This window comes from Staurois parvus, unplaced genomic scaffold, assembly GCF_062004578.1.
Source record: "Staurois parvus isolate SC_StPar_1 unplaced genomic scaffold, SC_StPar_1.0 ptg000198l, whole genome shotgun sequence".
NCBI lineage: Eukaryota > Metazoa > Chordata > Amphibia > Anura > Ranidae > Staurois > Staurois parvus.
Window position 1 is genome coordinate 7,007,133 of NW_028317994.1, and position 26,334 is coordinate 7,033,466.

Here is a 26,334-nt window from a genome sequence, read left to right on the forward strand (position 1 = left end):
TAATCTTTTACACCTCCATACTGTTTGTTACTTTAAAGTGATTTTTTAGCCTGCATTAAAAAAATTAAAATTCAGCAGCTACAAATAGTGTAACTGCTGACTTTTAATAAAAAGACACTTACATGCTTAGGGATCAAGTGCTGTACTCACCCAGGCTGATTCTTTACCAGCTTTTGGGTGCCTGGGGCCTCCATGCTTACTGTGGGCAGTCGGCTATAACACCTTGTGGTGTGAGTCGTGTTGCGTTCTGTGAATGAACCCATGAACCCACAGGCTCCTGGGTCCTGTGAGCTGTGTGGATGTTGCAGGCCGGGGGGGGGGGGGGGGCCACGACTTCGGCTGGGATTGCCTAGGCGATTCCAATAGAAATGGGAGCGAGTACCTATCAAGACTAGATACCTGTTCTGCAAACCAGGGAGAGGAGGAGGAGATAAAGTGAACAGTGAACTATTGTCATCCCAAGTTACATAGTTGTGTTGGAAAAGACACAAGTCAATGTAGTATAACCACTAGAAAAAAAAACCCCAAATAAATAAAAGGAAGAGCTACACATGCAGAAACCCCCCATGTCTATGGCATGTTTGCTCTTGATGTGGTTTTTGTTAGTCAGTTTTCAGTCAATTTCCTTCTTGCATTCTCTCAGTTTGCAGGATTAGAAAATCAGAAGCATATTAATGTGGAGCGTTGTCAGGATTCTTCATCGAGTTTTATTAAAGCTCCAGAACTCCTTGAAAGAGCCCGTTGTACAGATTTTGGAAGAAGAGACAGCTCATCATGTTGGGCAGATGACTGAACAATCACCAATGCCGGACAGTGTAAAATAATCCTAAAAGAAGAAAAGCTGTTTAATGAAGGAACTGGATGTTGGACACATTACCAGAGATAAAATGAATCCCTGTTCTAGATGTCACTTATATCCCTCATTTGCTCTAATACTGCTGACTTTAAGGTTTCTGAACTCATCTTTTATCAAAATAAATAATGGGATCACAGTGATGAAAGGACAAAGCAGCTACCTATCGGAAGAAGATCTACAATTTTCCATTCCCGAAGAGAAAGATGCCTGCAAAGTGGAAGTCATTGTTAGTGAACCCATAACACAAAGAGTTGGAAAGCTGTCTCCACAGGTACATTTTGTTACATTATGTGAGTTTAAAACTGTTGCTTTACAAATGTAATACACCATGCTTTTAGGGTACAGGATTCACATTTAAATCTAAACTTCAGGTAAATGTGATCACTACCTAATCCAGTTATGTAGTCATCAGATATAATCAAATGTATTTTTAATACAACTAGTATAGGTAATGAATCTGCTTTTATTAGTGTTCTGTAATCTTCTGCACAGGGAGGAAGAGACAGTAAGGTTAGCCATTCAGGCTCCTCTGCAGTGCACGGTACTATCAATGTAATGCCAGGAGTTAGATGACAGGAGGTGAAGAGTAGTGATGACTTCATTAGTATGGTGATCAAGCTTTACTTTCCAGTTAGCAGCTTCGGAACAATTCTGTGACCAAGGTGTACTTTTATCATGCAGCGGTAAATGGCCGCTGCTCAGTTCTCCAGCATTCTCAGAGGAGAGAGTTCTTCTCTGAATGCCTTTTTTTGAAGCGGTGTAGATCAGATCTCCGAATGCGGAGAGAAGCAATCTACAAATGCTTTGAAAGCTAGAAAACGACTGCTGTTACTGTAATCTTGCGAGATTACAGTAAGAGATCAGTAAAACACCGTTTACTAAGCAGTGGTAAATTATCGCTGCTTCATTTGCAGTTCCTCTGATTCTGCAGCTCTGGGCTGGAGAATCTGGAAGGAGAACACAGATCGCCAGTGAAGGGCTGACATTGCTCCTTCATATACTGGCCATCTGTGTGCTGAGATGATCAGTGGAGAACATGTTCTCCGCTGATCATTTCTGTTTCCTAAACCACTAATGATCTGAGATCAAAGATCCCTAGGATCGTTGCTGATCTCAGTTTCATAAAAGGACACCCAAGTGTTGTATTACTTATCAGCAGTGGAGAAAAGTGACATCAGTGACTTGGCTTTGGCAATGGTGTCTAAATCACAGTACTGATTGCAATTAAAACATTTTTGAAAGCTAAGACAGCTTGTCAGTGTAAAATAATGTAAGTGTGTACAGTGGGTAAAGAAAATAATAACCACCCAGGGGCAGACTGACAACTCATGGGGCCCCCGGTAAATAGATCATGGGGCCCCTGTGTCCTTGCCAAACTCAAAAAAGCCTATGAAAAAGGTACCAGGGGCATCTCATGGGGCCCCCTACTGACCCCCGGCCCTCGGGCAGTGCTCGAGTTTCCAAATGGTCAGTCCGCCCCTGTAACCACCCCTTTAAAATAATCACATTTTGTTGTTGTTTCTGTATTATCCAGCTGTACTTACTCAGTGCAACTTATAGCATCCAAGTAAATGATATAACTCCAACATGTCAGAAAAGAAAAATCAAAAACAGAATCACTGAGTCCGAAAAAGGAACTCCTAAAAATGACTTGCAAACTCAATCAGATGTAGCTAAGCACCTTCTCAATGGCACACAAACTCATTTGACTTTCAACTCTGATAAGCCATGGTCATTTTGATTAGCTCAGCATGAAAAGAGCTTTCCTGGAGCATTTCAGTCCCTGGTAATGCAACTGAAACAAACAATCAGCTTTGGGTGGCAGGGCACAGTCAAAAGATCTCCAGGAAAAAGTTGTGGACAGGCACAAGTCAGGAGATGCAAAAAATTTCAAAGGCTTTATCCATGCCTAGAAGCAGTGAAATATATTATTAAGAAGTGGAATGCATTTGAAAGGAAGGTGATTCTTTTCTATACCCACTGTACAGTATCCCACGGTGTCCAAATTAGTGTTTACTGAGTAAGTATAAACAATATCACAAATGTATAAAAAAGAATACTGGAGTGAAGAAAAAAATACAAAATGAGGAAATGAAAGGGAATGGCAGAACAAAATCCACAAGTGGACTATGAAGTAATTGATTGAAATATATGTTACACATCACCCTATTTTAATATGGACACAAGCTGTTGTTTAAGAAACATATACACTCACTGGCCACTTTATTAGGTACACCTTGCTAGTGCCAAGAAAATATCCCCCACACCATTACACCATCACCACCAGCCTGAACCATTGATCCAAGGCTGGATGAATCCATGCTTTCATGTTGATTACGCCAAATTTTGACCCTACCATCTGAATGTAGCAGCATCCATTCTACCCATTCTCCTCTGACTTATGACATCAACACAGCTGATTGGCTACAGTGCTGACTGAAGCAAATTTTGAAACAAGCCCATTTCATAGTAGTTGGTCCTAAGATTGAATGTTCTTGAATGGGAACGGCAATAGATGGATCAAATTTGATCCATCTGTAGCCAGCTTATTGTGTGCAGAAATGTCTCCAACCTCTTGCTTATCTCTAAGCCTTCACCCTATCCTATTATTTACTCTTACTCTAAACTAAACTCAAATTCTTACCTTTTAAAGCAATTTTAAACCATCTACCATCAACAGGATGCTTTGGTCTGTTTAGTCATTAGGGGATCAAAAGCAAGCTGAAAGTGGTTGAAATGACTCTTGTCATCAATTCTTGTTAGTGGCAATTGTTATTTCCAAGGGGGGCTTTTGGCATTGATAATAATTGCAGATCAATTTGGGTTAATTTATTAAAACTGCAGAGTACAAAATTTGGTGCAACTTTGCATAGAAACCAATCAGCTTCCAGGTTTTAATGCCAATGCCAACTGAACAAGCTGTGGTTAAAAGCTGGTTGGATACCATTCACAGCTGCACCAAATTCTGAGTGCACCAATTTTAGTAAATCTCCCCCAATGTATCAAGCCATGTCTGCAACCTCTTACTTATCTCTAAGCCTTCACTTATTTCCTAACAGTAAACCTTACACAGAAGTAAAATCTAAACCATACATTTTCAAAGAAATTTCAAACATTTAAACCAACTTCCAATTGCAAAAACAAATCAAGGCAGTCTGATACCGACCGTTTTAAAGGTTACATTGATCTGTATGGCTATTGGTGTAAACAAAAAGCAAGTTAAAAGTGTCTGAAATTACCTGTAATTGCCATATGATTTGCACAAACAACACTTAACCCTAATCATCTACCTAACCCAAACATTTAACTTAGTAATCCCTTAAATTCAGACCTTAACATTTAAAATGAACCTCTAATACTAAACCCAAAGGCTAGCCATACACATTTAGCTTTCTCTTGTTAGTAGGGCTGGGTAACAGCCACACCACTCAACACAAGGTTCAGCACACAGAATTGTATTGCAGAGGAAGAGAAGTGTCTGACAAGCTCTGTTACTGAGTACTTGATTACTGAAGGTGCAGGGATTAACTCTGGTGCCTATTGCCTTGTGCAGTCATATCTGCATATCCAACTGGATACCGAGTTACTGGTAAATGGAGGTAAGACTAAGAAGATTGAGGTTGTTATTATAAACTCTGTCTGACTGCATATCCATAGAGTGACTTTAATAGGCATGTCACTGCATACTAAAGAATCCCTTGAGAGAGTAACATTGGGGTACATTGTTGGCCAGCACTACAGAGGAAAAGGACTTGGGGGCACTTATTTCAGATAATTGCAAAATGAGCAAACAGTGTGGCTAGGCAGTGGGGAAAGCAAATAGAATTCTAGGATCAGGGGCGGACTGACAACTCATGGGGCCCCCGGGCAATAGGGGATCATGGGGCCCCTGTGTCATTGCCCAAACTCAAAAAAGCCTATGAAAAAGGTACCAGTGGCACCTCATGGGGCCCCCTACTGACCCTGGGCCCTCGGGCAGTGCCCGAGTTTCCAAATGGTTAGTCCGCCCCTGTCTAGGATGCATCACCAGCAGGAGGAAGGAGGTCCTGATTCCCCTATATAGATCTTTAGTTAGACTTAATTTAGAATACTGTGTCCAGTTCTGGAGACCTCACTAACAAAAAGATATTGATAAGATAAAAAATGGTGAAAGGTCTGGGGGGATAAAACATATCAGCAGCGACTTTGTGAATTTAATATGAACAGTCTAGAGAAAAGAAGGTAAAGGGGAGACATGATTGAAACATTTATATACATCAAGGGGGTGAATAAGGTTGAGGAGGGCAGTATTTTCAATATGAAACCAAAATCCAGACCACAGGGACATAACCTCAAAGTAACTGCAGGAAAGTTCAAAGTTAGTCTTAGAAAGTAATATTTTACTGAAAGAGTAGTTGATGCTTGGAGTAAACTTCCAGTAGAGGTAGTGAGCCAGTCAACAGTAAGTGGATTCAAACATGCTTGGGACAAACATAGATCTATACTCAGACAAAGAAGTTAACAAATAACAAAACAAAACACATTAAAAAAAAAACAACGGACCGATCAATCTTTGTTTTCTGCTGGCACTTTTCTATCTTTCTGAAGGCAGATAGACTGTAAGCTTTGCAAAAGGAAGTTTCACTTTACTTTTCAAAAGAATTTTCCCCAGAGGTTAGTGAATGAGGTGAATCTCTGCTGTAAACAAACATGGGGTAGCAAGTAAGAGAGATTTTAAAGGCACCAATACAAAAACACAAACGTAAAAAATAGAAAATATTATTAGAAAAGTATTTTGTTAAAACATCGTACATGCAATTACAAAAGCTTGGTTCATAACAAAATTTCTACAACCACCATGAAGCATATGAATACATGATAACATATAACAACCCTAACACATTTCAATTCTCAATATAAATCATCCTCAGGGGGTAATGTCAAGGTGGTTAGATTGGACCAACATTAAATAGGCAACATTCACCAGGAGGTCAAGAATCCACCCTCTGTAGACAGGGCTCAGACTGCTGAAGCACAAAGGACACCAGTGACTCTCACATTTGGTAGGTGGACTCTCAAACCCAGGCTGTGAGAAGGGTTTCTTGAATGAGGGCAGAAATGCCACCTAATATGAATATGTAGCCGGTTAGATCCACTCTATATTAGGCTTAGCCAAGATCAAGGCAATAGGCCTATATTGTAAGATAATGGCACAATGAAGCTGCAATGAAAAGCCTTTCACCATATTTTAGCTCAATAAAGAGAATGGCAATCCCAAGGTTAGCAGATCCCAAAAGCTAATCTCTGCTGACTTCAATCATCCAATCATGTGCAAGCAAAAATACTGTTCTTTGTTTTTCATTTTCATGAATGTGATTGGGTATGTTTTGCAATTTGAAATTTCACCACATTCACTTTTTTCTGGGATACATTTCCTTGCTTTTAGTAAATAAACCTTCATATACAGTATATTTTCTCTGCCATTAATCAACTTACAAAATTACCTGCAGCTTAAAAACTGTTAATTGGTCAGCATGGCAGGGGCCTAACATTCACTTCCCCCTTTCCATAGGGCCACCAGCATGAATGCCTATTGTGCCTGGATGGTAGCATTTAGAAATAAGGCAAGGACTGGTGGCCTGAGTCAGCCTCTGGTTTCTTAATACGCCTTAATTACTTCAGCAGCAAGATATCCCTGCCTTAATTCCTGGTACTTGCTTATATGGGAGTTTTGGTTGTTCACACTTAATTTTCCAAGTTTAAGTGCTTCTGATCCATTCTCCATAATATAAAATAAATTTAAAATCCAAAAAAAAGAACAGGAACCCCATAGCATGACCAAAATAGGTATAAAGACTCAGGAACTCAAGGACAGAGATTTCACCAATAGAGACTTCAGTATTATTATTATTATAATACAGGATTTATATAGCGCCAACAGTTTGCGCAGCGCTTTACAAAATGAAGGTAGACATTACAGTTACAATACAATTTAGTACAAGAGGAAACAGAGGGCCCTGCTCGTTAGAACTTACAATCTAGGAGGAAGGGTTGAGTGATACAAAAGGTAATAGCTGTGGGGGGATGAGCTGATGGAGGAAATAAATGGCTGTTTACTAGGTAGAAGCAGGATAGGATTCTTTAAAGAGAAAGGTTTTCAGGGATCATCTAAAGGTGGATAGATTAGAAGACAGCTGGATAGATTGGAGTAGGGAGTTCCATAGGATGGGAGAAGCTCATGAGAAGTCCTGGAGGCGAGCATGGGAGGAGATGACACGGGAACTAGAGAGCAGAAGGTCTTGGGAGGATTGAAGAGAGCGATTTGGTTGATATTTTGAGACCAGGTTGGGGATATAGCTGGAGGCAGAGTTGTGGATGGCTTTGTAAGTTGTTGTCAGTATTTTGAATTTTATTCATTGGGCGAGTGGAAGCCAGTGGAGGGATTGGCAGAGAGGGGTAGCAGACACTGAACGTTTGGTAAGGTGGATGAGCTTGGCAGAAGAATGCATGATGGACTGGAGGGGGGGGGGGGGTTAGCCTATATAAAGGTAAGCCAATGAGGAGGGAGTTGCAGTAGTCGAGGCGGGAGATAACTAGGGAGTGAATTTGAAGCTTTGTGGTATCGTTGGTTAAAAAGGGGTGTATTCTGGAGATGTTGCGGAGGTTGAGGCAGTATGATTTGGACAGGGATTGGATATGGGCCTGAAAGGATAGTTCAGAATCCAGGGTTACCCCTAGCACCCTGGCATATTGATCCTGACCGAGAAATCAGAGGAAGAGGCACGTGGGGAAGGAAATATTATGAGCTCAGTTTTGGATAGATTGAGTTTTAGGAAGTGGTGTGTAGATACAGTATAACTATTTGTCAGGTAGTGGAAGTCTCCAATGTCTCTAAAACTGCACCGCATCAGTTTAGGGTGTACACACCCTTATTACACACTACAATGCAATGATTTGCCTACATGTTGTCTCTTTACCATCAGAGCCTCCTGCTGTTCCCCCTCCTCAAGGCTACATCTGATAATTCCACTACCACTGTGGTCACTGCACGATTGTGCTCTGCTTATTCCTCCCTTCTCAGAATTACATGTCACCAATACCACTGCATGTGTGCCCATCTTTTTTTCCCTTCCTTGGGACATTTCCCATAATGCAACCACAGTTATTGCACATACATGCCCCATATACTCCTCCCTGGTTGCCTGTGCATGTCAGTGGCTTCATAGTGTCAGGGCTTCTCTTGGGGATGCACACACAAGCACAAGGGTGGCTCCAGAGGGGCTCTAAGAGACCCTGCAAGGAAAAAGAGCCACCTAGCACCAGAAACCAGGGGTATTATTGAACAGGACCATACGATTCAGCAGCAAAGAAGAAAATGTCATCCAAAACAGCAAAGGCTGTAGGTATTACAGTCTGCATTAAAAATAACAAAGACAAGTTTTGACCTTAATATCACTTTACAGTCATGTATGTCACAACCCTGCTACAGGAGCATCAAACAACAAATTGGAAAATGCACTGCTGCCCCCTGCTGGCAAAAAAAGTAAATCCACAGCTCTAGTTTGAAAATCCTAAATTTGAGTGTGTGATTTTATGCATTATTCACCTCATTTAGTCCGCATGCACACTGGATGTTTTGATAACGCTGGTAACATCAGCTGTGAAAATCTGTCATGACAAGAATAGCATTGTTGATAGGTATAACCACACTGTCAAAATGCACAGAAGAAATATAAGTTGACACCATCTTTAACTATTTTTTATTATTATCAGCTAATAATTGCATTTTATCATAATAATTTGTATCATTATAATGAAATGATATGCATTAACTCATAGTTACAAGACAATGGGTGATTTACAAAAACAATATAACAAGAAAATGCCTTGTAATCCATAACCATTTAGGTATCTACTTTAACTTTTTAACTTTTGTTTCCAATCTGTTTTACAAAGTAGGAAAATATTTTTTTTAACTTTCACCTAATATGTGTCAGCTGTAAAGTGATTGGATACTTAGGGTAACCTCATGACTTATTTCCTACAATTAATTCACATGTTTCCTAGGGCATGCTAGCATTATATATTATGTTGTACAAATTAGGAATAATGTACTTTATGTACATGCAGACAATGCATATCCTTATACACAGTTTTCCATGTATTATGCTAATCATTTGCTTTGATATGTTTCTTTTTTTTTTAGGTATTTGATTGTCATTTTCTGGCTAAAGAAGTACAATATGTTCACAATGGCTGCCCAATCTTACATGAAGATGATGTTATGCTCAGGCTTTACAGGTCAGCCCTGGATGTACTCACATGAACATTGATATAGTGCCACAAAATGAAATGCTGTATGTAAGAGACATGCAGAATTAATATTACGTGTACAGTCTACTTGTACTTCCTTAAGCATGTGCAGTGTTTTAAACAGAGACGTACCATTGCTAAAAAGTCTGCTCTAGTGGTATGTTTGCTGTGGTATACTGCTGCTATATTTAAAGTGTTTCGCTAATCTGGGAACAAATTTTGGCAAAGCAAAGGTATTTTAATTGAGTACTATTCAGAAAGTGCCATTAATGCACCTGTGACTTGTGAATACTAGGAAGAAGCCTAAAGGAACATGTCGGTGTGACTCCGTTGTTTGCACATTGAAAATCTTTGACAGTGCTTTAATTATTCTAAAAATGAGACATAAAGTGCACTGACATTGTGCTGTATAATTCACTAAAATTATTATATTATATTAAAGTGGTTTTAAAGGCAGAAGGTTTTTTACGTCAATGCATTAAGGTAGAACAACTTTCTGGATGCAGCTCCCCCCCATACTTACCTGAGCCCCATCTTGATCCAGCAATGTGCATGAGAGCAGCTGCTCTCTCGGGTCTCTTTTTGCGCATTGACTCAAACAGCAGCGGAAGCCATTGGCTCCCGCTGCTGTCAGTCACAGCCAGTGAACCAATGAGGAGAGAGCAAGGGGCGGGGCCGGACCGTGTTCTGTGTGTGAATGGACAATGTTCATTCACAGGAGCACTGCTTGGTAGCAGGCTGCTCAAGTGCCCCCCATAGCAAGAGGCTTGCTATGGCGGGCGCTCAGCAGGGGGGAGGAGCCAGGACCCCCAACGGGGAACCCAAAAAGAAAAGGATTGGGCTGCTCACTGCAAAACCATTGCAAAGAGCAGGTAAGTATAACATGTTTATTATTTAAAAAAAAAAACAACCTTCAGAATGAATGAACCCTGGATTTCTGCAGTCCAATATACCCTGCTGTCACTAGGTCCGATCTTCCATCCTGCTTTACAGTTGCTGGTTTTGATGGCTTGTCTGTTGAAACTAGGGTCCTAAGCAGGGGCGGACTGACAACTCATGGGGCCCCTGGGCAATAGGGGATCATGGGGCCCCTGTGTCCTTGCCCAAACTCAAAAAAGTCTATGAAAAAGGTACCAGGGGCATCTCATGGGGCCTCCTACTGACCCCGGGCCCTCAGGCAGTGCCCGAGTTACCAAATAGTCAGTCCGCCCCTGTGGGGAGTAAAGGCAGGCAGTCTACATCCAAGACTGATCGCTCGCTCACGGCTTGAGCAATTACATGAGAGTAAATTTGATTAGCTGCAAGAACCAGCAGCCGCCCACTGCTTTCAGAGGCTGCCTACTCGCAGCTAGTTGCAAGAATTCTGCTGGGGTTCTTGCAGCTGATTGCAGACAGGGTGTATTCAAAAGTGTTGATGCACCCTTACTTTCCTCGAATACACAGAGCAGAATATTCATAATTCCAGTAATTATGCTTACTGACTAAATATTAGAAACCACCCAAAAGCTTTAGTTTTCATTATCATTAGTGTATATTATACAGAAAGAAACGTGTTACCAAATATTGAGAACTGTATGATTGTCCTATTATTTTGTATCAAAATCTAAATAAAAACATAAATATGCTATTTTTGCAGGTTTACAGAAAATGTAACCATTACTGAAAACTTTATATTGAGGGTGAAGCTAGTTGAACCGGACTGTAACATCATAAACGTGGGACCCAAGAAACTGGAAGTAACAGAATTTTATGGGCTATCAAATGTTATTGATAAGAACATATTGACCTTAGACTATGAAAAACGAATGAATCTGGAGTGCACAATTCGAGTGGCCACTATAGAATCTCATTTGCCAGCTCATGGACAACTGGTCACTGGAGATCCTGTGAAGGAGCAACCACGGGGAGACCATCCACCAAGTTACTTCAGTAGCTCCAGTAAGGAAAACAAACAAAAAAAAAATCAAGCACAATGGATATTATTCCCAAAGTGAACTGGGTCTGGTTTTATTTTGTGTTCTGTGTCTGAGAAAAGGTGTTGATTGAAATTTCTTGAAATAGCATAGTTAACCCACAACTTCCACATTTTGTCAAATCTGAGATTTTTGTCTAGCATTTTTGCAGTAATTTTTTCATTGCCTTTGAGTTTTAAGAGTGAGGGGACCCAAAGCATCTGATATGGAATTGGGTGATCCCATGCATTTTTTTTTACTTGCATGGAGTTCCCATTAAAATCCATACCATCCAGACCTGAAGGGCAATGATGAATTGGCAAGATCAACAGATATTTTTTGTGATTGCTGAAAATGATTTAGCTTGAAAAAAAAAAGAAACAAATGCAGCCATCACATCTAAGGATTATATGCTGCAACATTTTTGTTCTTGGGTTTAATTATCCTTTAAAGAAATGTTCAATGAATTCCAGCAGTGGATGTTTAGCCCTGTATAAGAACGCAAAGTAGATAAATTAATTGTTATTTTCCAGACCAGAAGATGAGTCCATTGTGCAAGCTTGGCGACTGCATTCCAGGGCTGAAAAAACTGCCAAAGACCATAAAAACCAGCTGTGAAGACTTTCTACTGATGGGTATCAGGTACCAGCACCTAGATCCACCATCACCGAACATTGATTATATTAGCATCAGGTTGGATCTTATTGACACAAGAAGCAGATCCTTTTACAAGGTACTGTGCTACACATAATAGATAGCTAATATTTGAAAGTAAGAACTTTAAATGCCATCAGAATCCACCATGTATAACATTTATTGATATGCAAGTTATCTGTTCAGGGTCAGTTGTTTTAAACACATTATTTAAATGAACACATACAATATAAAAATAAACTGTTTTGTGATATTTATCTGACAATTAGTTAAGTACAGTATGGCCTCTTAAAACAGAAGTTATTTTCATTTAGTGGCATTGTTTCCTCCGGGTGCTCCGGTTTCCTCCCACACTCCAAAGACATGCTGGTAGGTTAATTGGATCCTGTCTAAATTGGCCTAATATGTGTATGTATGAATGTAAGTTAGGGACCTTGGATTGTACACCCCTTGAGGGTTAGGGACTGATGTGAATGTTCAATATATATGTGTAAAGTGCTGCGCAAATTGACAGCACTATATAAGTACCTGAAATAAATAAATACCTAGGATATTCATTTTACCTACAGGTAATTTTTATTATAAGCTTACGTGTAGGTAAAATATACAAAAGTGGGTTTACGTCCACTTTAAGTGCTCAAAATTTTGTAATACCACCATTCACAGAGTACAGCAGTAAGGAGTATGTAACATACAGCACAGCTCAAAGAGTGCAGCAGTCAGGAGTATGTAACATACAGCACAGCTAAAAAATGAAGCAGTCAGGAGTATGTAACATACAGCACAGCTCAAAAAGTGCAGCAATCAGGTGTATGTACCATACAGCACAGCTAAAAAATGAAGCAGTCAGGAGTATGTAACATACAGCACAGCTCAAAGAGTGCAGCAGTCAGGAGTATGTAACATACAGCACAGCTCAAAGAGAGCAGCAGTCAGGAGTATGTAACATACAGCACAGCTCAAAGAGTGCAGCAGTAAGGAGTATGTAACATACAGCACAGCTGAAAGAGTGCAGCAGTCAGAAGTATGTAACATACAGCACAGCTCAAAAATGCAGCAGTCAGGAGTATGTAACATACAGCACGGCTCAGAGTGCAGCAATCAGAAATACCCTCTTACATTGCTTGTTGGTGGAGAAGTGCAGTTTGCAATGTACAATACAGTTCAATACAGAAGGAATAGGAAGGTTTTATGTGGAGCTTACAATCTAAAAGAAGTACCTCCTTAAATTGATGGACAGTGGTAAAATGCCCCCTTATATTGCTAGTTATTGCCTCCTTACATTAGTGGTCAGTGGTAAAGGGACCCCCCAAAACTGAAATCGAGATCTCCTTTAAATTTAAATAGTTTGTTTGGACCAAGCTGGTCCAAAGAAACTATTTCCATAACTTGCTGGCACCCTGCCCCTACATAGCCATTTACTGGGAAGATCAGTGTACTGCTGTTTCTCCTCCCCCAGCTCTCTAAGTTCCTTATGCAGTTGAGGACAGAGTGTATGTGATCACATATAAAAATAGGAAAAAAGTTGTTATATTGTTTTTATATGTAAACACAAATGTGTTGACTTTCATTTCTATTTCAACCACTTAGCACTGGCTGTATGCATGTATGCGGCCTCTAGGTGGTTGGACCTCAATGCCTGAGCGGACACATATATGTGGCCCTGTACTTACCATGCTGACAGCGTGCTCCCAGCACGGTAGCTGGGGGGGATCAGTAAGCTCCAGATGCATTCTTGCCATCGGGAGCTTTCTAATCATGTGACTGCTGTGACAGCCAATCACAGCGGTCACATAACCCAAATTCATCTAGGAGCTCCTCAAGGGCTAGGAAGCATCAGTGCGAAGTTAAACTAAATGGGTTGTTTTACAAGGTGAGGGCTCACATATACTTTAATTTGCTGACTGCCTATGTTTACTGCTACCCACAATGTTTTTAGAATTATTTGTCAACACCAAATTTCAAAGGCAACAATGCTTTTCCTATCTTTCTTCTTTATTGTCAAGCTTTCACATCCATAAGGAAAGACAAAAAATGCCATAGCCAACACAATTGTGATCATTGCAGTTATAGATGAGGTAGTACTTTTGAAGATCAATTCTAGGTCTTTCATCCTCTTTTAAGTGCCAATCTGTGTTGTACTATTTGCCTGCTGGATTCTTTGGTGTTGCTAAAAAGAAATGATCCAAGGAGGCACAAACTGTTTACTATTGTGATGGCTTCACCATCAACTACTAATTTAGCAGTACTTTCTATAGCCATGGCCTTGGTTTTCATAATTGCCGGACATACCATCTTTTCTTTACGTTGTTTAACTTTCTCTAGGAGGCTCTTGGTGTCCTTTATATTTTCAGCACTGAGCATAGTTTCCTAAAGATATCAAAGATTGCTGATGTTCTTCCAACAATCTAGAAACTTCATTTTCCTCTAGCCCTGCTTCTCTCATCATATGCCAATCTTGAACCAATCTGTATTTCTATTTTCTGTCATAGATGTGGCTCCTTGACTAGCGAGGTTCTACATTAGAATAATGCATCAGAGTTGAAGTCTTTGCTGTATTCAGTAAAGCACTTGATGACTTCTTTCTTGTACTCCTTTGTCTTTTTCACTGTCTAGTACTGATCTGCAATAATGTCTCTAGTTCTTCTGCCTTTTCTAAATCCAGTTTGTACAACTTGTAATTCTCTTTAAATTTAAGGTTCTAGTATGCATTGAAAAATCTTTAGCATAATCTTGTTCATTTGTGATCTCAAGGAAATAGTTTGATAGTTTGAACAATTTTTCAAGTCTCCTTTTTTGGTGTTGGAATATAAACTGATCTATTTTAGTCTGTCATCAATTGAGTATTTTTCCAAATTTGTTGGTATAGGTTTATCAGCACTTTGATACCCTTTCACTTCATTTGTTGTAGTGATTCTGATGCAATGTTATTATTTCTTGTAGCCTTCCTTTTTTTTTGTCAATACATTTTTATTGATTTTATACAGGAAACATACATAACGAACTGCCTCAGACGGCTTATAGAGCAAACATTGTTATGAATACAGAAAGGACAGAGAACATAACGAAACATAACAAAAACATATATGAAACAAGGGTACAAGGGTATGCAGTTGGATTACCATTCGTTAGGTCACTAAATAGGTATTTAGAAGGTCAAATATTAAGGCTAGAGTGGATTACATTGAAAGTCATCAATTTGAATTTGCTAAGTGAACCTGTTCAACCAGGAGGTTCCCAAACAGAGTCAAATATCGTGATACCACCTGACCAAATTGCTAAGGCATGTTCATAGCCTTCCTTTTTGGCAGTGACCTCAGTGTCAGTATGATGACATCTTCCATCATTGAAGGCTCATCCATACAGCAGATATCGGAACAATTGTGTTGGTTATTGATGTCTAGGTGTTTTGTGTATTCCTTCTCTCATTACTTGTTCTCTGTTCCATCAGTGATGATTTTCTTTGGACATACTGTGCATACTGGAGGCTGAAATATTGTTTTAGTTTCAGTTATTCTTGTTTTTCCAGATTTGTTTCCATCTTTATTGTCTTTACTAATGCTGCTGTAATAAGGGCTTTTCTCACTCCTTTACTCTTATGTCCCTCCTCAACAAAAACTGTCTGAGCTATACTAATCAAGTCAGACATATAAGAATAAAGTAAAGGAGATCTTCCAAATTCAAGAAAATGAAATAAACCTGCAGATTAACTGGGACATGCATCCCATCTTATGTAACAGTGTTAGGGAAGCAGAAAATTAAGGAAAAAGGAAAAAATGGCAGAAAATGATGTGTAACGAGAAATCTATCAAAGGAACAAAAGGACAAGTTGAGAAGGTATAGGAAATAAAAAACTAAAAAAAGGAGGGAAGGGGGGGGGGGGGGTGTCATAGAGAAAAAAAAAGGAAAGGGAAAGAAAAAGATTACCTTTATGAAGGTTTGGAAATGTAAAGGCAGAAATGGAGGATTTAATAACTTGAAATAGAAAACAGTCTAAGAATAATGAAATAAGCAATGTCAGGGGCATGGTGGAATTTAAGAGGAAAGGCAACTCTGGTCAGCAGAAGGGTGGGTCAGGAAGTCTTTAAAGGGTTACGAATCTTTATATATTATCCCAGCTGGGCAAATAATGTGAAACCTTTCTTTGGTATCTCAGTCAATGTGGACACTAGTCATTCCATATGTATTATTATATCATGAAGTAAATCCAGTCATTAAACCAGATTAGGGACCTGCGATTAATTCCGGAGCCAAGCTAATGCCTGATGAGCAGCGAAAAGGAAAAACCTTAAAATTGACATTTTGGATGTAAATAGGGTTTGTGGGAACATGGTAAGGAGTGTCATTTTAGGAAAGCTTAGTATATTTTCTTAGTACACCTCATTATAGAGATGAATAATTGTAGCCAAGAAATTTCCCATTCCCACCAGATGATTACTTTGGTCTTTAATTTGTAAGGTTTATTAAGGTAAAGCATGAGTTTAGGGTAATAAAGCATAATGTATATATGATATTGAAGTGTTTGAAACATTGTAGCCAAAGTATTTAGCATGTTATGGTTTTGTTTATTTGTTTTCTAGTATTGCTCTACATCTGTCAGCAATCTATTCATCCAGATGGTGCTTTGCTAAATATTTGTTATACTATAGGCAAATATGTGTATTTGATGACAATGAAATCCTCTTTTTTGTATAACACAGAATAATATATAGAATTTTAGTGCCTTGTGCATGATGGCATAAAAAAGGATGCACCGAATAAAGTTAAGTAAGTTGGTGACATATATTCAAAGAGTGAGGCTGATTTACAAAAACCTCAACAAAGACAACTGGGTTAAACCAAAGGACATAATAACATCAACCAATTAACCACTTCCAGCCCATGGGACATACCTTTACATCCTCAGGTGGAAGTGATTATACCAGGATTACGGCTACCACTGCAGCCATAATCCTGGTATCAATTTTAAAATGAAGTGATAGGCTTTCCTGGAAACATGATCCAGGTGGCTCTACAGTCACCTGATCACTTTTACAAGGCATAGTTGGTGGCCCCCCTCCCATTCCCCCATTTAACGGGAGAGCCCGGGACTGATATTCAGGGTTCTAAGTAATTTTCTAGCAAAAAAAGCAGAATTTACATGTGAGAATACTCAGAATTGGCCCAGTAGGCAAGTGGTTAAATTCTTCATGCAAAAAAAAAAAGTATTAGTTGTTGCATTGTTTATAAATCTGTCCTGCATAGTTGATGTTTACCAATATTTAACTGATATAAATATCTAATATGTTGTATTGAATATATAAACATAGATACTAGCAGTTGTGTAGTTTAGCAGAGGCAGAAATAAACCCTTCTGTTTTGTGTTTTAGAGAGCAGTTTTTTGGCAGAAAAAAACGCTTAATGACCCTAAAGTCTCCTAGAAGCTCCTAAACTGCTGTACAAAAACGCTCTATATGAGCGTTTTGTTTTTTACTGCCAAGGGAACTAGCATTTTTTTAAGCCCAGTGTGCATAGACCCTATAAGGAAAACTTTATTGATCTTTAGCAAAAGTTTGCTGTCAGCCTTCTACCTTTCCCTTATGCTGGTAAACTGTTAATAGCATAACACATAGGACTTTCTGTATGTGGTTTATTAGCATTTTTCTTAATTGGCACCTTGCATCACTTTTTAATATGGTGTTTGAATTGAATTATGCAGTCTTGTTTTCTGAATACATAGGAGAAGATCTACTAAAACTGGTGCACTTGGAATATGATGCAGCTGTGCATGGTAGCTGAACAGCTTCCAACTTCAGCTTGTTCAATTAAAGTGATACTAAACCCAGGACCCGGCATTCACTATATCTGATCTCCCACAATACACACAACATGGAAATGCAATTATTTTAGTAAATATAAACTGCTAAATACCTTTTCTCATCAGCAGTTAGAGCAGTCTTGTGACTTCAGCAGAACACTGGGTAAAGCTTGTAGGAGGAGTTTTCTTTCTGCTCTAGGAGGATGTGAAACCCCTGACCTCCATCTGGACAGTGCTGATTAGCCCTGTGTTGATCACATGCACCCTCCCGAGAAAAAAAAAACCTCTCTAGCAATACACACCGAACTGAGCAATGTGCATGTGACCACCGATTCAGTCTGTATAAGGTGGTCATTTCAACAAGAAGAGGGGTAGAGAAGAAAGGATCAAACGGCTTTTTTACACAATGCAGAAGATTAACCCCTTAGGTTCCACAGATAGTATGTTTCACTGCATATACAGACTGATTTTGCTGTTCTGGGTTTAGTAACACTTTAAGCTTTGGCAATAAAACCTGACAGCTGATTGGTTTCTATGCAGAGCTGTACCAGATTTTTCACTCTCCAGTTCTAGTACATATCCTACAATGTATCTTTTTACATATGCCTACAGTTTACATTCAATATGACATTTAACTGAAATATCTTTGTAACTCTTGCAGTCAGAAAAAAGGATGCATCGAGTAAAGTTGGTGATATATAATTAAAGAGTGAGGCTGATTTACAAAATCCTCAACAAAGACAACTGGGTTAAACCAAAAAAAATAACATCAACCAATTAACCACTTCCATCTCTTGGGACATACCCTTACATCCTCGGGTGGATGTGGCTATACCAGGATCACGTGTACGCTGCAGCCATGATCCTGGTATCCATTTTTAGATGAGATGATAGGCTTTCCTGTAAAAATCATCCAGATGTGTCTACAGCCACCTGATCACTTTTAGAGGGCATGGCTGGGGGCCACCCTCACATTCCCCTGGTTTAAGGGGAGAGCCCGCGGACGATGCAACCTCTCACATTGAAAGGACACTGAGGAGTGGGGAGAACATCCACATAATTGCTAGCAGTTGCGTAGTTTAGCAAAGGCAGAAAAAAACCCTTCTGTTTTGCATTTTTAAGAGCAGTTTTTTGGCAGAAAAAACGCTTAACACTCCTAAACTCTCCTAGAAGCTTCTAAACTCCTATATAAAAAGCTCTATATGAGCGTTTTTTTCTGCTAAGGGAACTAGCGTTTTTTTAAGCCCAGTGTGCATGGACCCTAAATGGAAAACTTTTGCAGTCTTGTTTTATGAATACATAGAGGAACATCTACTAAAACTGGATCACTCAGGATATAGTGCAGCTGTGCATGGTAGCCAATTAGCTTGTATCTTCAGCTTGTTCAATTAGGCTTTGGCAATAAAAGCTGGAAGCTGATTGGTTTCTATGCAGAGCTGCACCTGATTTTGCACTCCAGGTTTAGTAAATATCCCCCATTGTGTCTTCTTACATATGGCTACAATTTTCATTTAACATTACATTTAACTGAAATATTTTTGTAATTCTTGCAGTCAGAACATGCCTGGATTCCTGTTCACATCCAAAATGCAGTACCCAACCAGATTCCCAAAGCTGCCTTCATGTCGATGTTCATTTTGGAAGTGGATCAGTTCATCCTTACTCCCCTGACTACAGCAACACTTGATGCAGAGGATGGAGAAACCAAAAAACCTTTGTTGGTCTTCAACGTCACAGATCCTCCACGAGAAGGATACATTACCCACCTTAGTGACCATACCAAACCCATTACCTCCTTTACATGGCAGGATCTCAATGATATGCTAATAGCATATCAACCACCTAACAGTAGTCACACCGAAAGAAGAAATCTGGAGGTAGGCAACAACTGATAATTTGTGCAAATATGTTGGAGTCTATAATTAATTTAGGCTCTATATTCGTCAATTCATCATTAAATGCATTTATTTGCAGTATACAGTAAGTGCCTACATTTGACTTGGCATCAACCTTGCATTGTCCTCTACAGTTTAAGTGTATGATAAAATCACAATCACAATCCTACACACTATGAGAAAATCCACAGAACATTTCCATACGAGGACTGATCGTTTGATTTTCATATAGTGTGTACACTACCTTCGACATCCAACTCAGACTTTTCAAATGAAAATTTCTGAAGGGACAAACTGCAATTTTCCTCATACATGAACTAATGATTTTCATTTCATGTATACAAGAAAGATTTGATATGAAAGACAGCGCATGATCAGAAATAACAAACTACAATAACCACTTGCCCTCCAGAGGATTTACCCCCCTTCCTGACGAGGCCATTTTTTGCGATACGGCAGTGCGTTATTTTAACTGATAATTGAGTGGTCATGCAGCGCTGTACATAAATACAATTTACATCCTTTTCCCCACAAATAGAGCTTTTTTTGGTGGCATTTGATCACCTGTGCGTTTTTTATTTTTTGCACTATAAAAAAAAAAAGACCAACACTTTTGAAAAAAAAACCCTATATTTTTTACTTTTTGCTATTAAACATGTCCAGTAAAAAAATGTAAAAAATCTAATTTCATCTTAAATTTAGGCCAAAATGTATTCTGCGACATGTCTTTGCTAAAAAAAAATCCCAATATGTGAAAATGAATTGGTTTACGTGAAAGTTATAGCGTTTAGAAATGGCGGTATATATTACTGGAATTTGTTTTTTACTAGTAATGGCAGCAATCAGCAATTTATAGCAGGACTGCAACGAGCATTCTGACACTGGGGGGAACTGACTTGGTGTCACTGACATCCCCAGTGACACCAATACAGTGATCAGTGCTAAAAAAAAAGCACTGACACTGTACTAAGGGCATTGGGCAGGAAGGGGTTAACATGTGGGGCGATCAAAGGGTTAACTGTGTGCTGTTTTACTATGTGGGCTGTGTGTGCTTTACACTGTAAGCACACTGCTTTGTATGGCTCTCTTATGCAGAGTCATACAAAGCAGCGTGCAGGAGCTGACAGGGGAGAGATCTGTATTGTTTACATCCGAAATCCTCAGAAATTGGCATGTGCTGGTGGGAAATCACTGGCCGAGACCCAGAACTGCAAAATCAGTATTTCTGCTATAGGGCGGCATGAAAGCAGATGATCTATGCTACTACATTTTTATGCCAAGCAAAAAAAAGCATTTGGCGTTCGAGAATTTTCGTACGATTAGTACCAGCCTCAGGTTTGGCTTGCTGTGTAACATTGAGGAAAACTGGACGATCACTCACCCAGTTTTCTTATAGCGTGTATCAGGCTTTAGACTGGGAGGAAGAAAGCAGAATATGGAGCCAGTCAATTGTGCAGCAGTGCTCACATGCAAAAATGTGACAGAGAGATGAGCTAATCAGTCTGTTGCTTCTCCTTTACCAAAACCTAGTTGTATTCCTTAACTTCTTTCTGCTAGTGAGAGCTATCACTTTTTAAGGGTATCTTAATGCTGGATGCTGGTAAAATTGGCTCCCACAGTAATCACTATAATTGGCTGCCCATCCTCCACCAGCACCCAATCTTCACTGTGTGACCAGGAGCTGTCAGTGACAGCACAGTCAATGTTCTGGGGGTGTTCTGAGCATGTTCCAAACACAAAACATATGCTGGCCGTACACATACTGTATATGTGACAGTATGTCATAAAGTCTACCTCTATGCTGCCATGTTTATGTGTATGACTGCTGGGAAGGGGCTAACCACAACAGAGAAATATCAGGTTGGCTTCCTTTCCAGGCAGGGATGTACTGTGTAGCAGTTTTGTGTAACTCTCAGAGCTGGATGGACAGAAATACAAATCCTTCAGTAGGTAAAATAGCTCTCTTATATTGATTTCAATAGTGTATTTGTTTTTTTTGCCTGGAGTCCAGTTCTAAATCGTACAGTGGGGCAAAAAAGTATTTAGTCAGCCACCAATTGTGCAAGTTCTCCCACTTAAAAAGATGAGAGAGGCCTGTAATTGGCATCATAGGTAGACCTCAACTATGAGAGACAAAATGAGAAAAAAAATCCAGACAATCACATTGGCTGATTTGGAAAGAATTTATTTGCAAATTATGGTGGAAAATAAGTATTTGGTCACCTACAAACAAACAAGATTTCTGGCTCTCACAGACCTGTACCTTCTTCTTTAAGAGGCTCCTCTGTCCTGCACTCATTACCTGTATCAATGGCACCTGTTTGAACTTGTTATCAGTATAAAAGACACCTGTCCACAACCTCAAACAGTCACACTCCAAACTCCACTATGGTGAAGACCAAAAAGCTGTCGAAGGACACCAGAAACAAAATTGTAGACCTGCACCAGGCTGGGAAGACTGAATCTGCAATAGGCAAGCAGCTTGGTGTGAACAAATCAACCGTGGGAGCAATAATTAGAAAATGGAAGACATACAAGACCACTGATAACCTCCCTCGATCTGGGGCTCCACGCAAGATCTCACCCCGTGGGGTCAAAATGATCACAAGAACGGTGAGTAAAAAGCCCAGGACCACACGGGGGGCCTAGTGAATGACCTGCAGAGAGCTGGGACCAACGTAACAAAGGCTACCATCAGTAACACACTACGCCGCCAGGGACTCAGATCTTGCAGTGCCAGACGTTTCCCCCTGCTTAAGCCAGTACATGTCCGGGCCCGTCTGAAGTTTGCTAGAGAGCATTTGGATGATCCAGAAGAGGATTGGGAGAATGTCATATGGTCAGATGAAACCAAAATAGAACTGTTTGGTAGAAACACAACTCGTCGTGTTTGGAGGAGAGAGAATGCTGAGTTGCATCCAAAGAACACCATACCTACTGTGAAGCATGGGGGTGGCAACATCATGCTTTGGGGCTGTTTCTCCACAAAGAGACCAGGACGACTGATCCATGTACAGGACAGAATGAATGGGGCCATGTATCGTGAGATTTTGAGTGCAAACCTCCTTCCATCAGCAAGGGCATTGAAGATGAAATGTGGCTGGGTCTTCCAACATGACAATGATCCCAAACATACCGCCCGGGCAACGAAGGAGTGGCTTCGTAAGAAGCTTTTCAAGGTCCTGGAGTGGCCTAGCCAGTCTCCAGATCTCAACCCCATAGAAAACATTTGGAGGGAATTGAAAGTCTGTGTTGCCCAGCGACAGCCCCAAAACATCACTGCTCTAGAGGAGATCTGCATGGAGGAATGGGCCAACATACCAGCAACAGTGTGTGCCAACTTTGTGAAGACTTACAGGAAACGTTTGACCTTTGTCATTGCCAACAAAGGATATATAACAAAGTATTGAGATGAACGCTTGATATTGACCAAATACTTATTTTCCACCATAATTTGCAAATAAATTCTTTCTAAATCAGCCAATGTGATTGTCTGGATTGTCTTTTTTCTCATTTTGTCTCTCATAGTTGAGGTCTACCTATGATGCCAATTACAGGCCTCTCTCATCTTTTTAAGTGGGAGAACTTGCACAATTGGTGGCTGACTAAATATGTTTTTGCCCCACTGTATTTCCAACCAAAAATGTGTTTTCAAATTATGTACAGTAAATCCTGTAGTTAACCAAACAACCAGTAAGCATAGACACTGTGATTGATGGGTCTACTGTTCATGGTATCTTTCAAAAAAATTCTTAGACTGAAGCAAAGGCCATTGTATACCCTATAGTGTATGCAGGGGTGTACGTAGGTTTCATGCTGCCCTAGGCAACACAAAAATTGGCTCTCCCCCCCTTCACGGAGAGACCTTGACACCGACCAACACCCCCCTCCCCCACGAAAGGAGCCTGATATTGATCAACAACACCCCAGTCCCCCCCACCCAGGAGAGCCTTCCATTACCACCACCACAGTGGCAATCTTCCCCCACCCTGGTGAGAGTGAAGACATTCCCCTTCATAGTTCTGGTCATCCCCAGGAACAAGAGTTGGGCTGTGTATACACATACACAGTCAAGCAGCCCGCAGCTTTTCTCAGATCCCACCTGGTCCCCATGCTGCGTGTGTCCCATCCTCCATCCCCTCTTTCGGGGGGGGGCTCTGCCCCCCTGAAAAATACTGCTTCCCCCCTGAAAAATGCCACCCTAGGCAAATACCTTGTTTGCCTTGTGGTGAGTGTATGCATTCTGATATGCTTTAGTCATACAGCTGGCTTCATTAGAGGGTACAAGGTTTAAACACCCTATAGTGACTACAAAGGCAGATCAAGATACACCCTTCTCACCAAGCTGGATGTATTTAATTTTGCATTTGGAATCTTTGACTCAGACATGTTTTTTTGACTTAGGCTCCATGCACACTGGGCGTTTTAATAATGCTGGTAGCGTTAGCTGTGTAAAGTCATGTTAAAAATGCAAGCTTTTCAGCATTTTTTTTAGCGTTTTTGCGTCTGTGTTTAGCGGCATTTTGCAGCGTTTGTTTCCTAAAAACAATTTTTTTCTTGCTTAAAAAACCATCCAAAAACACTGGTTTGCCATGCTTTACCATGTTTTGCCACGTTTTTCAGCTTTAGTGCGTTTTAAAAGCTAAAAAACCCGGTAGTTCTGGGGTTTTTTCCCAGCCAAAAAACGCTCCTGCCAAAAAACACTGATTACAGCCTATATGTGCATGGACACATAGGATAACATGCTGGGAAGTTTACTGACTGTAGAAAAAAAACACCAGAAGTCAAAAACAGCAGCTGTGAAAATGTCCAGTGTGCATGAGGACTAAGGATAAATATGCCATTGCTACCTGGTGTTGGTGCACTAGCATAATAAAATATGTTTTGCCCTGTCATTGCCCTGCCTGACAAAATGAACAAGAAAATATATTTAGCCATGTCCCATTTCCCCCACATCTTCCTTTCAATCATTTTAATTGAATTAAAAAAACGAAAAAAAATTAAAAAGAGAAAAAAATGCATCACATTACAATCAAACCAAAGATAAACAAAAAGATGAGATAAAGGGGGTGAGTACAAGACACCCCGAAACCATAAGCACTAAAGTCCAATGTCCATATAACACCTTGTAATACCCTGCCACCTCCAAAGATTTCCCCCACATTTATATCTGCATGCCTTTGTAGATACATTTAAAAGAAGAAAAAGTCACAGAGTAGGGTAGCCAAAAGCTACTTTCTCATTTATTCCTATGTAACCAATATTATTTGTTATAACATTTTGCATACCTGTAAAACATGCTAATTAAACCTATGAAATTGTCTTTCTGTAGGTGGAGGTTGAAGTTCATGATTTCTTTTTTGAAAGGAGTTTGCCTATTACAGTTCATATATCAGTTAGAACAGCTGAAACAAATGCCCCTCGAGTATCCTGGAATATGGGTGAGACTGATTTTCTCCGTATGGAAAGTAAACTGTTTTAATTGAAGATTATTCCAGGGGGCTAGGTGAAAACTGCTTTAAAGCATAGTACTAATCACATTTATCTATTATGATTGTCAGCTGATGAGGATCACTGTATTTTACACTTCATGCCTGATCTTTGCACTGAGCTGTTTGGGTGTAGGTATGGAGGTAAACCTATACACCTATATATGTAGGTATACAGGGGTATATATTATAGGCATGTGGTCTAAGGTTTGCTGTGTGTCTTAGGAAGTCAGCTATGTTGAATGCAGAACTATGGTATGATTTTACAGAGTGCGGCTTGGTTTTCCAATTTTTGCAATACATGAGCTATGGGGCAAGCTAAAACAATGTAAGAACGCATGTATGATCATCAGTGGTGTATTTAGGTTTCTTGCTGCCCTAGGCAACACAAAAATCGTCTTCCACCCCACAGAGAGACCTAGACACTGACCAACACCCCGCTCCCCCAAGAAGAGAGCCTGACATTGACCAACAACACCCCACCCCCCCCCACCCCCACCTGAGAGAGTCTCCCACTACCACCTCCCCCATACACTGGCAACCCCCCCCACCACACTTACCTTCACAGCTCCGGACATCCCCAGGAACAAGAGTCGGGCTCTGCATACACCATCAAGCAGCCAGCAGCCTCTCTCAGATCCCACCTGGTCCCCATGCTGAGTGTGTCCCTTCTTACATCCCTTCTTTTGGGGGGGTGGCACTGCCCCCCTGAAAAATTACGCTGCCTCCCTGAAAAATGCCGCCCTAGGCAAATGCCTTGTTTGCCTTGTGGTAAATACGCCCCTGCAAACATTTCTGGAGTTCAGCTTTAATAACAATCTGTCTTTGTTAAACATGTCATATATTTTAATATAACACGTTTGAGAGATTTCAAATTACACACATTGGGGATTCTTTACTACAACTGGACAGTGCAAAACTTGCTGTAGTTCTGCACAGAAACCAATCAGCGTCCAGGTTTTATTGTCAAAGCTTAACTGAACAAGCTGAAGTTAGAAGCTGATTGGCTACCATGTACCACTGCACCACATTCTGAGTGTTCTAGTTTTAGTAAATCTACTCCATTGCGTCTTATTTACCAAATGGTAAAATATAATTTAAAGAACTTTAGTGTTAAATACAAAAATTGTTAGAGTGAAGGCATTTATTCCCAAAAAGGCTCTGAGGGGAATTTACTAAGAGTGGAGCAGACAGGATCTGGAGCAGGTGTGCATGACAACCAATCAGCTTCTAGCTTTCATTTTCAAAGCTTAAAGTAGTTGTAAACCCTTACATATACCCAGTAAAGTAACTGGCCCCAGATGAAACACAGACATAAAACGAGCCCTCCTACTAAAGTTGCACCTTTTTATCTGAAGTCTTCTATTTTCTACAGCCATCCAAAGTCCAGAATTTATAC

The 26,334-nt window shown here is 40.1% G+C and overlaps 1 protein-coding gene across 1 annotated transcript in view; it reads left to right on the forward strand.

Moving 5' to 3' along the window:
* The first annotated feature begins 665 nt into the window (after positions 1 to 665).
* FREM1 (FRAS1 related extracellular matrix 1) overlaps positions 666 to 26,334 on the forward strand; it is a 151,329-nt gene continuing 125,660 nt past the window's right edge. Inside the window, exons 1-6 of the mRNA XM_089678089.1 lie at positions 666 to 1,127; positions 9,042 to 9,136; positions 10,785 to 11,086; positions 11,634 to 11,833; positions 19,105 to 19,428; positions 24,779 to 24,887. Coding sequence (XP_089534215.1) covers positions 849 to 1,127; positions 9,042 to 9,136; positions 10,785 to 11,086; positions 11,634 to 11,833; positions 19,105 to 19,428; positions 24,779 to 24,887 — 1,309 coding nt within the window. The 5' untranslated portion in view covers positions 666 to 848. The remainder of the gene's footprint in view (positions 1,128 to 9,041; positions 9,137 to 10,784; positions 11,087 to 11,633; positions 11,834 to 19,104; positions 19,429 to 24,778; positions 24,888 to 26,334) is intronic.